This window comes from Stegostoma tigrinum, chromosome 10, assembly GCF_030684315.1.
Source record: "Stegostoma tigrinum isolate sSteTig4 chromosome 10, sSteTig4.hap1, whole genome shotgun sequence".
Classification (NCBI taxonomy): domain Eukaryota; kingdom Metazoa; phylum Chordata; class Chondrichthyes; order Orectolobiformes; family Stegostomatidae; genus Stegostoma; species Stegostoma tigrinum.
This window is the reverse complement of record NC_081363.1, coordinates 60,955,482-60,971,370: the sequence shown is the minus strand read 5'-3', so window position 1 is coordinate 60,971,370 and position 15,889 is coordinate 60,955,482. Positions and strand designations below refer to the sequence as shown.

The 15,889-nt window shown below is 37.7% G+C and overlaps 1 protein-coding gene across 7 annotated transcripts in view; it reads right to left on the bottom strand.

Annotated features, from left to right (window-relative positions):
- Window positions 1-1,567: 1,567 nt before the first annotated feature.
- heatr5a (HEAT repeat containing 5a) overlaps window positions 1,568-15,889 on the bottom strand; it is a 117,471-nt gene continuing 103,149 nt past the window's right edge. For 6 of the 7 annotated variants that reach the window (XM_059649201.1, XM_059649200.1, XM_059649205.1 and 3 more), the window contains 5 exons: window positions 13,927-14,196; window positions 8,134-8,358; window positions 5,327-5,478; window positions 3,818-4,031; window positions 1,568-2,843 (listed from right to left, as the gene is read on the bottom strand). In XM_059649201.1, coding sequence (XP_059505184.1) covers window positions 2,530-2,843; window positions 3,818-4,031; window positions 5,327-5,478; window positions 8,134-8,358; window positions 13,927-14,196 — 1,175 coding nt within the window. In that variant the 3' untranslated portion in view covers window positions 1,568-2,529. Of the gene's footprint in view, window positions 2,844-3,817; window positions 4,032-5,326; window positions 5,479-8,133; window positions 8,359-12,123; window positions 13,585-13,926; window positions 14,197-15,889 lie in introns of those variants that run through there. The other variant, XM_059649206.1, reaches the window with a different exon arrangement.

Here is a 15,889-nt window from a genome sequence, read left to right as displayed (position 1 = left end):
CTTGACAGATGGTTATCCGGGTTCAAGGAAAGGGAGAGAATGAGTGTTTTTTTTTAAATTAGGATTTTTAATAGAGTAAAAAAAACTATTGGAACTTGTGTATTTTCTGTTGTTTTCTCGTACTTCCAATTAACCTTTCTCACGGTTTGTTGCCTTCATATTACATGCTATACCTGCATGCTGTTTTGTGTTTCATATACAATAACAGTTTGATTGTGTTATTCGATCTCATGTATAAGTCAGGAGATAATAAGATTCATGCCATATCTAGTAAGCTGCGGATTTTTGCTCGAAATATGCAAGCTACAATATAAAGCATTATCTACAAAAGCATCAGAAAAAGAATTAAGATCCAAATGTAACAATTTTCTTCCATTTTATTGAAAACATCAATATCTGTAAACAATTTGTCACTAAGGTGGTGTGAAAGCTTTTCATCTTGTACTTGTCAGGGCATGTTAAAGCATGGTAGGAAATTTCAAATCGACATCACGTTGCAGCAGCTCAGTGCAGGGCCTCCACATGTGTTTTGACCTACGCACTGATGATGTCTTCTCGACTGGAGACAAAACATTTGCAATTCATTTGCCAAGCTCAACGAACAAACCAACAGCCAACCAATTTACCCGAGCTACCAATATTTTGCAACATCTCTAATGTGTTTTGACTGCCTACGCCAGACCCAAGTCCAGCAACTGTTCCCACTCCACTCCAAGGCCTAGTCCATTCTGTACCGCACTCAGCTATTGCAATACAAGTTTCAGGACTACCTCCCCTGTGCCAGTCTCTACCCAGGTCTTTGAGTGAATGAAGCTCTTTGAATAAGAGCTTATTGTGAGCACTTGACCCCAGTTGTTATGAGGGTACCCAGCTGTTGGTACCAGACAAGTCAGGTTCCAAATAAGTGCAAAATCTAGCCTAGGCAAGAGTTTTAAAATTGTGAAAGAACTGATGATGCACAATTCTGGAAATTGGGGCATGTTCCCACTTCTAGCTGTGGATGCATGCTCTACATGGACAAAGTATATTCCTTAGAAGTAGGGATACAAAGCAAAACCAGAAACAAATCTGGTGAGAAAGGTTCCCGCGACTACATGTAGGTTGCCAAAATGGCTTCCTGGTTAGTTCTCAAACACAGCACGTGATAGAACAAACCAGGAAAGTCACAGGCTTGATCTCTGGACTGTACCATTTTCCAACAAAGCTAGAACAAACTTTGGAGTATGAATGATTATCATTGTTCCTGGGTTAGGGATGTAGTCATGGCACTAAAGTGCCTGAAAGTGAAACAATATAAATCTATTTTCTACTGACTCGCCTTAGAATAAAAACAGTCTGTCAAAATTTATTATTTAGTTCCCTCATGTGGAATGCTTGATAGTACCTATGGAATTGTATGCCACACATCAGCACCTACAGCAGAGGAAAAGAAAAAGGTGGCCAAGACAAAAACAAAAGGATAACAAAATATTAAATTTGTTGCCTCTTTTTGGTTGGAACCTGTGGAGTCATTTGATGGGACAAGAACAACTTAATAGGAAGGGAAAATTAGGAACAATAAAGCAGATAAAATTAAATTAGCTTTATTTCAGTAAAGTTACAAAAGCAAAATGCAACAATAATGCACATGTGGTTATTCTGTAGAATTTACAATTGTGTTATGTACATGGCATTTAAGCCATTTATTAGTACAATACTTCAGAGCTTTAGTTAAGCCAAAGGACACAAACTAGTCAGTGGCAGCAGGCTTTACTCTGAGAATAACTTTTGGAATTAGACCTTCTGTATAGATTACTACAGATTAAGAATACTATACACAGAAGTGTGCATTGTCATTATTACTGACAAAAACACAACTGGGTGGCATCAATAGCCATATTTAGTAAACAATTAATGGTTACAAATTTATGTTTTTAAAGTTTCAACAGAGTCCAGAGTACATTTTTAAAAACAGATTTAGTAGTGGTAACTTTGTTCACTTAAAAAAATAATAGCATTGTAGTGCAATTATCTTCAGAGTCCATTTACGAAGTTAGCTACTGCTGGTTATAAATTGGTATGTTGTGGATCATACTAACCAATACTGCTGCATTAGGTTTTCACAAATTCTGGCAAGAGTACTGCCATCTTCTTAATGAAAAAGATGTCTGCATAAAATTACCTTTTTTTCCTTGGAGATCAAGTCATTGTTAACAAGCCATTCCAAATCCCTAAGCTATTGTAATAACAAGAGTATACACACTTTTAAGACCTCAGTTTAGTGAATTAGCAATTAAAGTGAAAATGGTGAAATAAATGTTTAAAATTGTAAACATGGATTTAGAACACTAAATTTGGGATGTTCACCAAGTTAAAGGTTAATACATCCACACATTGCTCTAAATTTTAGCCCTCTGTTATCAAGTCAAACAAGATTAGCCACATGCCAGGTTAAATTAAGTGATAAAATTTCTTCCATTCATATTTCTTTGCTTGGTCTAGTCTGGTCAGCTTAATGCTACTTGCAGTTCGTAAAGTGGTTCACAGCTCTTAGAAATTTGAAAAATTGGTCTTGAGTTGAATGCTCGGAGAAGATTTTCCAGAACACTTGGACTGTCCAGCTGTTGTCTTTGCTTTGATGCTCTCCTGGTTACCTTTAACAGCACCTTCAAGCCTGGCTTTCATAGCTGGAGAAGTACCCATTAGTTTTTGAAAAATGGATGGATACCGAGGGCCTATGTGCATCAGGTTTTGAAGGGCAAACTCATGTAAACTCTTGGCAGGATTTGATGCGGATGTTAAAGTATTTTCATCCAAAAGACAAGATATCAGGATTGGCAGAAACAAAACTACCAAATGGACTCCTGCAAAATGTGAACAAACAATTTAAACACATTTACACTAGAACTGAATCTGTACAAATATATTCAGCAATGGTCAAGTTGAATTACTGTACAGAAAATGAACGAAAGCATGAGCACCAAAAGGGTGCGGGGTTAAAAAGTTTGCAATTTAGTGAACATGGCAACTAACTTAAGAGCTGAAAGTGTCACTCGTGAATATTTCATTGTGTTCTGAATTCAATATACATTCAATTTCAAATAAAGCAATTACAATTCCTTCTTGAAAAACAGCTGAACTGCTGATGCAGCTTGACAGTCAGCATTCTGGCCAAGGAGAAAATAAATCAGAATCTCTAAACAATTTAGAGAAGTATGCAAGGATGTTAAAGCATTTTGATCCAAAAGACTAAATTAAAAAACCAAAAGAACTGTGGATGCTGTAAATCAGGATCAAAAACAAAATTGCTGGAGTTTCAGTTCTGATCCAGTTCTGACGAAGGGTCATCAGACCCGAAATGTTACCTCTGTTTTTTTCTTCACAGATGCTGCCAGACCTGCTGAGCTTCTCCAGCAATTTTGCTTTTGTTCATCCAAAAGAGATTGGGATAAAACAGGATTTGGGCTTCAAAGCTGTCTGAGGGGCCGACAGACTGCATAAAAGCATAATTCACCATCTTCAGAAACATTTGTGGGAGATGGGGAGAGGAGAATGACTCTTTTGAAGAAAGTTGTGCTATCTTTCTTTTCTTTCCATTCTCAGACAACTATTCAATGGGAAAAACAACATGATAATTCATTATGTAGGTAGTATCTCATGCTTTCCAGGACATAACAATAGGAGGATTCAAGCACAGGACTTGAGCATTCATCCGTACAGTAGTGGAAAAGGAAACAAGGATAATGACAGAATTAAAAATTGAGTTAAATTATTAAGGTCCCTGAGCTATAAATTGAATGTAATTCAAATCTAAAGTGAACTGCATTGTCACACTCACGGTTTTGTTCATCAGCTAAGGTGATCAAAGTCTCCAAAGTCTTCAATCCTGCTTGCACAGCCTGCAATTCTGCACATGTGCTTGGCATCTCTTTCTCCACGTCACGCAATCTTTGTACAATTAAAATAGTCAGCGAGTGAATGTAAGGGGTAGATATTGCCCGATTAGGATGCTGAAATATTGACTGCAGCAATTTGTAGCACTGCACGAGCACCTAAGATGAAAGAAGACTAAAAGCCTAAGTACTGAAAAACTGAATCAGATTTTGGCAAAATTTGAAATAGGACTTAACATACGCTATTATAATGTATTATACGTTGAAATGTTAGCCTTATTCGGATGAATTCTTGTTTTGAAGTGTCTTTCACCATATGAAAAACAGACAGACGTTGTTGTTTTTTAAGGCTCATCAGGAAAAGCCTCTGCTGATGTCTTAATTTTATTCTTGGTTTCCATTCTCCTTAGGTTATTGACTCAGGCTTGGGTCACAGCATTATTAGTCCTATGTTACTTTACCGAAAACCAAGGAGAGATTTAGTAATCTGAGAGTACGCAATGCGATCTTCAGGGATATCAAAGTCAAACCTGATTCTGTCTGATGTTTGCAAGTGTATTTTACAGAACAGTCATTTGGTGGAGCGTTCTTAAGAATAAAGTCTCTGACTTCATCACCATTTAGTTCATCACCAGTTAATTCACCAGATCAGAAACAAAACTTTTACTCTTCCTCATCTGTTTGCTTAAATGCTGCATCATGTGGTGTATTAACAAATAAGCCACTGCACTGCTGTGCTTGTTACATTTCATGAAGTTTTTTGACAATAAGCATTTGATTTTCCATGTCAATTTATGAGCGAGCCCAAAAATTAATTAGCTAAATTCAAAAACATGCTCCATTTAAAATTTGTACAAAAATGTTCTTCCCTCTTCTGCTGAAAAGATTCACTTTGACTGGGTATTGATCCAGAAATGTCTCAATAACTCTTTAACATCAACCTGGACAGTAATGCATCTGAAATAAGAGGGGAATTACAATCAAGGTGAGTGTTATCTTCCCCCAATATCTACATGCACATTGTTCTTCAACGGTAACTGCATTATAATTCGGGCTGATTTCTATTTACTCAAGGTCATTTTAGCATCGTAGCCCCTGGACCACTTTGGCATTTTGAAGAGTTGAATATAAATTAAGATTCTGTAGTTATTCAGATGCAGATGAGTAGTGAGATGAGGAAAATGGAAAACGTCCATCAAGAATGAATTCTACAAGGGAATGGCCTCTTATTATCATCATGAACATAGCAATTGTTAAGTTAATTCCACACCAGTTAGGATCAAATTTTGGGTCTAAGTAGATCAACAACAGCACAGTTTATTAAAAAAAAGGATTTTTGATAATATTCATTTGATTTCAACTATAAATCAAAGTAGATGAAATAACTGTAAACATAATATCTCTCATCTCCATTAAATTTAAATAAATTTAAGTAAACCTTACAGAATACTTACTATTGGATTTTTAGAACTAAGAACTATTTTAAACCTGTTGATACATTTTTTCTCAAGGCACTGTACACAGGTGACTTCTGGACTTGCTGACATCAAGAAAATACTAATGGCAGTTAGCATGCTCATTTCATCCAGTTCTGATGGAGTGATCTCTACAAAAACAATAAAACGTGCAAAATTTAGACAATGGGCCACAACCAAAGCATTTTAGTTCCCTCTAATTTATACTGAAGTTCAAGGGCTGGTTTTGGAGACGAAAGACTTGTAATCTTTGGCACAATTTAGACCTTTCCCTATGTACCATCAAAACGTTACTGTGTACAAGATGAGAACAGGTGACCTTACAGAAGTTTATAAAATAATGAGGGGCACAGATAGGGTGAAAAACCAAGTTTTTTTTCCCTAGGGTGGCAGAGTTCAAAACTGGAGGGAATAGGTTTAAGGTGAGAAGGGAAAGATTTAACAAGGAACACAAGGGGCAACTTTTTTTACACAGAGGGTGGTGTGTGTATGGCATGAGCTGCCAGAGGAAGTGGTAGAGGCTGGTACAATTACAACATTTAAAAGGCATCTGGATGGGTATATGAATAGGAAGGGTTTAGAGGGATGAGCCAAATGCTTGCAAATGGGATTAGATTAATTTAGGATATCTGGTTAGCATAGCCAAGTTGGACCAGAGGGTCTGTTTCCATGCTATACAGCTCTATGGCTCTTACGACTTTTGGTGACTGCAAAGTTTGACAATTTTTGGTTCATACTGAAGCAAACATTGTTCGACTGTAAACAGCAACAAAAAAAAAACAAAAAATATTCTGCTACATAGAAATTCAATAGACACAGCAGTGATTCAGAGATTAACAAGTGGATTGTGCACTTAAGAATTTTCACACCTTCCAACTCTGGGTTGACATGGACCAAGTGAAGGTCTGGCCTGAAAGCAGACAGGATGCAATTCCTTTGTTCTAGCTCTATTCCATACCCATTGCACAAAGAATTCAAAGATCTAGCTCATCATCAAAAGGCAAAGGAATCTACAAGTCACAACAATGCAGCAACTTTGGACTGAATCTGCTCATCTCCTTCCGGATTACTGCTGTTATAACCACTTTTTAAAAAAAAAAATGCTGTGCCTGTTTCTTGCATGTTTCCTCTAATGCAGGAGGCCTCAGAAGTGTACAGCGGACCGTTAGCCCATCTAAATTACCATTGTGTGGGGCAGCTGAGGGAAAGCCAAGTCATGCTGCCCCCTCACCATCAACAGTAATTGCATATTCGGTAAATCTAATCATTCACAAACACTGAACAGCTATGAGACATTTAGACAGATTTTCAGTGTGTTAGTGAATAAATGTAAGTTAACTAAGAGGGTAAAAGAATTTTTTTTTGGGAGGGGTGGTGGTAGTGATGAGTTAAAGAGGCAGGGAAACAAGTTTCAGGTGCTGGCTTGGAAGCATATGGTGGTAAGGTGGCTGGATGGCAAGGTAGATAGGGTACAAAAACAGGTTGGGTTGCAAAGTGTTGAGCAGTTAAGTGAATTGGGGTCTTGTCCAAAGTTGGCAGGTGGGTGTTAGAGAGTTGGGTTGGAACCATTGGGATTGGAGAGTCGGGTCCATAGGATGGAATTCAGATCTGGAAGGGGAAAGAGGGTGTGGAGATTCAAGTCCTGTCCAGGTTGGGGAAGTGGAGTTTAGAATTGATGTTGGTTGGCTCCAGCTTCAGGGAATGTCTATGTGCAATCATGGGTGCGGGTAGTGGAAGTGATGGAGCCAAGTCAAATAGTCAGGTGTCTTATACAGTTGTCCAGCAATTGGAGGAAGTTGTAATACTGCGAACTTTTCAGTTAACACTCTGAGAACCAACCACAGTATCTCGCTATAACTTTTTTTTTGGAGGATCCAGATACTGTGTTAACTTGCTGGGAAATTCTCACAAAGGCAGCTATATGAGGACCTTGGCATGGTCCTGATGTCTATCTTCCATCTATATTATTTTTAACAATGCTTTTGTAAAAACAGAGATTTCTACAACATGTAAACAATTTAGTTGTTCTTTTATGAAAATTTGGTGCACTTGTCAGAGGTGCAAACAGCAGGTACCAGGCAAAAACACCAAATGGAAAGCAAGTTACAGATGGGAATATCTAGTAGGTGGAAACGAAGCAAGCCTGACTAAGTTAATTTTCAACACAGAAATTAAGATACAAGTATGAATCTCGGGAACAGAATGTTTGACATTTTCTTAAAAAAAAATTGGAGACCTGGGCTAGGAATCCAAAACATTTCACAAACTCCCTAAAGAAGTCCTTCTGTTTTTATTCTGTTGAATGTCTTTTGAATTAATCTTCCTTTGTGATTCAGTTGCACAACCCTCCAATATAAATGAGCTTACCTAACTCGGACCTCCTGAGCATCCTTCATATTTATTGTTCTACAACTGATCAAATACTGTGGACTAAAGATTAACTTACTAAACTTCTACCTCTCTCAATCTCTCTTGCCTCCTTTAAATTGAACTTCCTCACAAACTTTAGGCCACCCCTCCCTGAAGTGGCTCTGTATCAAGTTTTGTTTGGTAGCATTCTTGTGCAGCATCTTAGTATATTTAACAGAGTTTTGGTTGCCAAATAAATACAAGATCTTGCATTCCTATAAAACATTGAGACTTTTTATATATTAAAGGACATTATATACATGCAACTTCTTGTTGCTGATGGTGGTGAGAAACTTTTTCCCTTAAAAAACTGAAATACTCTTATAAGAAAATATATTGTTTATTGTTCAGCGTTGAACAAAACAAAAGTTTGTTACCTGGATTCCAAAATTCTAAAATTGTTGCAAGTGCACTGCGGAGAAGCCTTGTCCACGCAGCATGACTCTTTTCTGCTAGAGCCATTGGAGAGGAAACAACAGCCTTTAATGCCTGCAGTGCTGCGCCAACTGTTAAAGATGTACAACCATCAAGCATCTTGACTGCAGTTTCTTTAATGACTCCCGTGATAAGATAAAGGATGGTGGGAAGGATAGAAATGCTGCCTGTATCAAAACAAAACAATTGGAGCATGTCTAATGAACTGAAAATTAGGTCTGTACTAAGTCTTTAAAAGGACTGCTTGTATATTTTTGAGGACCATTTCTTCAGAGTTCTTAGTTATCCCCATCTTTGGCTGAAAGAACAAATGGTGGGATCTTGCCCCAGGTTTTTAACAATGTTCTGGCTCTGGCTGCATGCTTGATCATCATCATAACCTGCATTCATTCTTTAGTGAACTGGTAACATTATGAAACTAATTAGCTGTCCATCAATTCAGAATGATTAAAGAAACAAGAAACAAAAACTTTGATACATGAGGAGGCGTTCATGTTCGCAGATCACATGTTTACAGCTACACAGGCTGGTATTGCAGAAAATTAACACGCAGCAATGTTTGACACGCACTATAAAAAATGTATTGTCTAATGAATCAGTTTTATTGAATAGCAGAGTGTTTTACATGTTTTCAATTTCATCAAGAAGCTGCCCTCTCTGATGAAAGGTCTAGGCCCGAAATGTCAGCTTTTGTGCTCCTGAGATGCTGCTTGGCCTGCTGTGTTCATCCAGCTACACACTTTGTTATCTGAGGACTTTAGGTTGCAGTTTTCAAATCAGTTTTGTTTACAAATGAGAAAATCAAAAAGAAACCTGTACATAATTGTTTAAATAATTTAGAAAGGAATTCAACCTTGACTGCAATAGCTGAAGTACACCATAACTATGTACATTATATTTGCTAAATTTAACAGAGAATGTAAACAAATTGGCAGTTTACTGAAATTGTACTTCACTGAAATTGTACTTCAGGGGCTGAAATTAGTTTTCAAAAGTCAGACTGCTACTTAAGCAGCTTGTACGTTTTTAATATCATTCATCATATAGCTGTGAATAAATAAGTTACAATTGCTACCTGATATTTTGCTGCTTAAACCACATAGCATCAAAATATTAGGCAAATTTAACTTAAATTTGGCAATTGATCAGCTCAAGAGACTGCAATGGGAAATTAGGAATAAAGACAGATAAAGAAGATAAGAGGCAAAGCAATTAACTTCTGAGTTTGCAGTGACATGCAGCTACTCCTCTATGTTTGTTGCTTGGCAATATCTTCAACCGATGGGAGATTCGGATCCTTCATTTACATCAGTTCCAAAATAGCAATATTCAGATAAACAAATTCACAGTGTGGTTCCACAAATACATTAGCCCATACTAAGACAAACAGGAGAAAAATACAGCAAATAAAAATTTTGAAACAACAGTCTCTTTCCATTCCTCCAGGTAATATTGCCAATACTGACTTTGGCTTACAACACTGACTTCTGCCTCAAATATAAACTTATTTTCTGGTCACCATATTCTTCACTCTTCCTTGAAGCTCCCCAAGTCGAGTCATCCCAAACCGATTATATTTCTGTGCCATCATTGATAACATCCATTTCCACCTACACACCTCCTAACTCCATCTTTGCCTCAGTTCCTATGCTATTGAAACACTTATTTACACCATTGATTATTTTTAGTCATTCATGGGATATAGGTGACATTGGCTAAGTCAGGATTATTGTCCATTCTTGTTTGTCCTTGAGAAGATTGTGGTGTGCTGCCTTTCTAAACCAATGAAGTCCACTTGGTGTAGGTTGACCCACAATACCATTCAGAAGAGGATTCCTGGATCTTGATCCAGAAACAGTGAAGGATGTCTAGATTTGACTATTCTGAACATTGCTGGCCAGCTTCTCATATTCCATGCCCCAAAAGCTTACAGTAAGAATATGAGATTTAATTTTAAAAAAGGAATGTGCTATGTAGTCTCTTGAGCCTGCTCCTCCATTCAATATGATCGTGACTGATTACAATCTTGAGATCATCCAAATTTCTGCTGTCCATGACTTCATTTGTATCCACACCTATTTACGCATCATCCCTGTCCTCACTGACTTAACTGGGTCCATATTAAGCAATACTCTTATTATGTATTGTGGCTCACTGGCAAGCACGGTGGAAATCAAGTCCCGCTCTCCCAGAGTCATCACAAAAGGTTTTAACAAAAATCCCAAGTATCCAAAGTGATCAGTTTACCTAACTCATCATGTTAACAGAAAACATGGACTAGATTTCTGTACTTAATAAGAACTACAATTTATTACAAATAAATAGATTGTAACTACAGGTAAACAATAAACTGCTAACATATCACTCAACTCCCCTTCTTATAACTCTAGTGTTGTAGATGGAGGGGAGAAGAACACTGAGGAAATGGTACAACAGCACTATATCTTAGATTTGAAGGGCTTTCTTCCTTCTCTTTTATTCAATTTGATAGCTTCCAATCCTCGACCTGGCTTTCATATTAAGGGATAAATTGGAGATTACTTCTTTTTGCTAATGCTTGACAAACCTTCTTGTTTCATTTAAATTATCAGAAGACCAATTTCTGCAATCTGAGCATGAGTTATCACCGACATTCATGAGGAACAAATCATAGATACAAGATTCCTCTATTACTCTGCTGCTACATTTTCTTGAATCCTTGCAGACTGATCCTGAATATGAGGCTCAACAGTATTTTAAGAAAGCATTCTAAATGTCAATAATACAATGACGTCCTATGTACTTTCAAAATTCGTTATTTGGCAATGTGGATCACATAGATCTTGTACACAGGCAGAAAATGCTAATTAGCTAATCTTTAAATTCCTAACTTAATTTTATTGAGTTTTCAAGTTAAAATTAAGTTTGGAATTTAAATAGTTTCAAGTAAAACCATTCACAAAATATGACATCTTTACATTGTCCTGGCACTTGGAGATATGAGCTAATTCACCATTAGTACAGATGCTGTGACTATTGTTTATAGGAATGAATAGTACTTTTCTTTCTATACAATGTGGAAAAAGGTCCTTTGGCCCAACAAGTCCACATCAACCCTCAGAATTCCACCCAGATCCATCCAGCTATAACCCACCTAATCTATACATCCCTGGACGTTGTGAGCAATTTAACAAGGCCAATCCACTTAGCCTACACATCTTTGGATTGTGGGAGGAAACTGGAGCAAACCCATGCAGACACAGGGAGAATGTGCAATCTCCACATATACAGTCGCCCAAGGGTGGAATTGAACCAGAGTCCCTGGCGCTGTGAGGCAGCAGTCCTGAGCCACTGTGCCACCTTATTTCTTCCCAGTTAAAAACATTCCCATCAATCTTTAACAACCAAACCATGGGGGCTAGCTATCAGAATTCAGAATAGGTCACATGACACCTTCATTCCTCTATTTTATATGAAATTAAAGACAGCTCCAAAACATGACAACCTTATTAAATGACACATGGTAGGTTCCTGCAACAGCAACCCACACATTGATTATTTCTCTGTGGCTTAACAAATTTTCTCGCTTCAAGTGCGTGTCCTGTTTTGATTTGAAAGCCCTGATTAAATTTGCTTGCACAACATTCTCAGGCAATGTACTCTACAACCTAACTACTTGTATAAAAAGCTTTTCCTCATACTACCTTTGGTTCTTCTGTCATTCACCTACAATGTCCTCTGGTTCTCAATCTTGCACCAAAGGAACACCTTTGTCCTATCTACTAAGTCTACACCACTTACAACAGACATAGGAAATAGGAACAGGAGTAGGCCATTCAGCCCTTTGAACCTGCCATGCAATTCATTGTGGTCATGCTGATTACCGAACTCAAAAATATGTTCCTGCTTCTCCCCGACTTACCACCCCCCCACCCCCCCGGCCATATCTTTGATCCTTTAGCCCCAAATCCAATACCCAATTCCTTCTTGAAATCATGCCATGCTTTGGCCTCACCCACTTTCTGTGTTACTGAATTCCACAACTTAAACACCTGTATCCAATCTTCCATAAGGAGGGCAGGCCCACATTCCTCCTATCAACCTCAGAACCATTCTCATAAATCTTTTCAGCAGTCTCTCTTAATCTTACACTTGCTTCATAATCAAGAATTCACATCCGTGTATTTTGTACTCTATACTACTACTTACAAATCCCAGAATCTCATATGCCTTTTAACCACTCAATCAATTTGCCCTGCCACCTTCATGGATGCTGATAAATTTTAGATACCTGCCCAAAGGCAGTAAGTGCTGGCAGGCTAGTCAGCAATGTCACAGTTGAGCCTTATGTTTTCTATGAATTCTCATCAGAGCTGGCTGATAATCAAAAGCATTTGTCTTAGATGATTTTAGACATGAACACTGTGCAAGTTGGGGCTCACTGCAGTTCCCCACCTGATCCCCAGGCAGATATGGAACTTACTATTTGAGCGAGAAAAGCTACTGTAAAAGCACCAGTTGGAATTCCTTTGTTTATTGCTGCACTGAACTTGATTGACAAGTTTGTATTCTAAATTGCAACGTTTGTATGGATTAAATAACTTGTCTTCCCAAAATGCAGACAGGGACATCATGTTTTTGAAATCACAAATATTCAAACTGAACATTTTAACTGAAAAATGCTATTGATTGCTACTGCATTGTTTTACACTAAGAAAAAGAAGTGGTACTGTTTAGGCTCCTTGGAATCTTCTTTCCTTATTCAAAATTAAAAACAAAAACAAAGATCTAGAATGAAATTAAAATATTTCAGTCAGGACACAGACACAAGGGATTGAAAGCAAACTGGTGCCCATTCAAGCCCAAAACTCAATCTGTTGAATATACTTGGAATAAGTGTATTATTTCCTTCCCCTCCAGAAGGCACACAAATCTAAGCTGCTTCTTTGTGCGTATTATTGGCACAGAGTGCAACAGAAATTAATTCTCCTATTTCAGTCAAATATATATGGTCAACCATGGTGTCAAGTTATTCATGCAAATGTAGCAGTCAGCTCAAAGATATACCTACATGAACAAGAAAATGTTATGATTGAAATATCTTTTTTTTAATGCATTTGTGGGATGTTGCCAGGTGGCAACCATTTATTACCCATCCCTTGTCCCCCTAGAGAAGGTGGTGGTGAACTGCCTTCTTGAACCATTGCAGTCCACCTGCTGTGAGTTGACCCACAATGTCATTCGGGAGGGAATTCCATGATTCTGACCAAACATTTTTGACCAAAATGTTTCTAAAATGTTTTCAAATGCTTCAAAAACAGATTCAAGAGCTAAATTCACTTCAGTCTTCAGAATTTCCACCATTTGTATGATTAGCAAAGTCAAAAGCAAAATGCAGTTGCAATGCTCGAAGTCTGAAACAAAAACAGAAAATGTTAGAAATGCTTAGCAGGTCAGGCTGCATCTTCATAAGAGAAAAACTCAGTTACCATTTCAGGTCTGCAATTTTTCAAATCCAGTTCTGGCAAAAAGATCACAGTCCTGGAATAATAACTTTTATCCCCCCACAGGTGCTTCCAGGCCCGCATATTTCCATAATTTTCTGTTTCTGTAAGCAAAATCCAAGTGAACTTTGCTTGTGGCAACAAATGTAAATTAGAAAAGGATGCCAAATATAGACATTTATATAGTAAATATAGATTTTTAAAAATCAACATTTTGAAAACAAAATCAGCTTAAAAGTGTGCACAACATACCTGTCGGGGAGCACACTGAAATGAGTTCAGACAGAATTCCTACAGCAGCTGCTACTAATTTAACACCATCCTTGGATAATGGTTGAGGCTTTCTGTTGCTCATATGAACACCCACAAGTTTAGGGTTTAGTTGTGGAAGTTGACGAACAAGGATAGAGAGAGACAACTCTAGTGTTGCAAAGACAAGGGATTTTCCTGGTACCAGTCCACCAGTGTCACTGCCCTCTCCAAATTCTGGTAGGGTTTCCTTCTCAGCAGCACCATCGTCAACTAAACAAAAAGTGATACTTGTACATGAAATTAACATTGACACACATTTTGTTGCAATTTTGACATAAAATCTGACAGCTTGATAGATAATTTCAGGCATTCACAGAATCACAAGAGCTGCTACAGTACATGTTCAGACCAAGATGTTCAAGGCTCAATTCATGATTTATGCCAAGTTTGCTGAACATGATGACAATGAACTACAGACACTATAAATGATATATATGCCTGCATGTTGCACAGTCATCGATAAGATAAGGCAAAATGGGAAATCACATCTGTGTGTCTTGGGTAGATGGGAGATAGTGACCATGAGGACAAATCCTATTGTACAACGCCAAATGGCAATTTGTTTCTCTTAAACAAGTTGTAACAAATTATTTCAAAGTTACTTTTAAGCAGGGTTATTCAATCATGTACAGTGGCAGATATGAATTTGGACCTGACATTAAGAACAATATGCATTTTTTTTCAATATAGCAATGCTTACTAAGTTGAAACCCCTTTGTCAGGCTGCAACTATGGACGTCTAGATTAGTTGTGGGGCCGCGTGTGAAAATCAGCTAAGTCATTCGATGTTACGGAATATGCCAGTGTCTGATCCGCTAAGCACACGTTCATGGATTTGTCATGGGACATTGGTTTATGGTGGTTCATAAAAGAAAAACAAAAATGAAGCATGCATGCCGACAAACTTCAGAGAGATTCACTGCAGGCTCAGTGGTCTCATAAATTACTCTACTGATTAACATTTTAAAGCAACTTACGGAAAAATAACAGATTACTGACTGATGGAGAAAAACTACTCATTACTTCAGTATGAAGAACGCTGAACTGGTTAAATCTGCAACACTGCCTCAAAAATCAGAATTTCAGTCCTCTGCATTTGTATTTGATGGCTATCTGGGAATGGACATGTACTGTAAGTATTTTCAAGTTTGATTATTTGGGCTCAGAAATAGTAACGCTGGTGAATTTCAGCTTTCCACCCTGGAATGTGACTGAGTTTTCTATGCCAGAGTGGGGCTCCGTAGCTACACCTGGCAATGTTCAAGACAGTTGACTTTCATGGCATAGCTCATCGTTCTGCAACATGGAAGGCTGACATCATAATGAGAAGGTAACATTTAAGACTGATTGGCACTATGACAATGCATCTATGGAAAATTAACTGTACAAGTTGCCACTTAGGCAGACACATTACTTGATCTAAGTTCACACAAAAGTTTTCATGACCTTCTCTACCAACAAGTACTCAATTAATTAATAAGTATTCTCATGGCAACCAAAAAGGGAAAGGGGGTGGAAAAGAGAACAGGAAGCCATATTCCTTTGAAACAGCTCACTGGAAAGTGCTCTAGTGATCTCAAGTTCTTCTGTATTTAATTGGTATGAAACTGCTGCTTGAATTGTGCCATTTTCTATGATAGTGGATGAAAGCGAAACTTAAATTTCAATTAAGTCTATGAACTGAAAGTACCATAATGCTGTTTCCACAAAATTTTACCCCTCTTGCTATGTAACAAGACTTGAGTCCCATTCATCACCTCAAACATCCAGTCAAATCAATAAATCATGTGCAAAATAAAGGGCACAGACATGCAGTTCAATTTTTGCACGATGCAATATTCAACTATCAGTTTCTAATGCCCAAATAGAAATGTTTCCAAGGTATTGAACACTTAACAGTTTT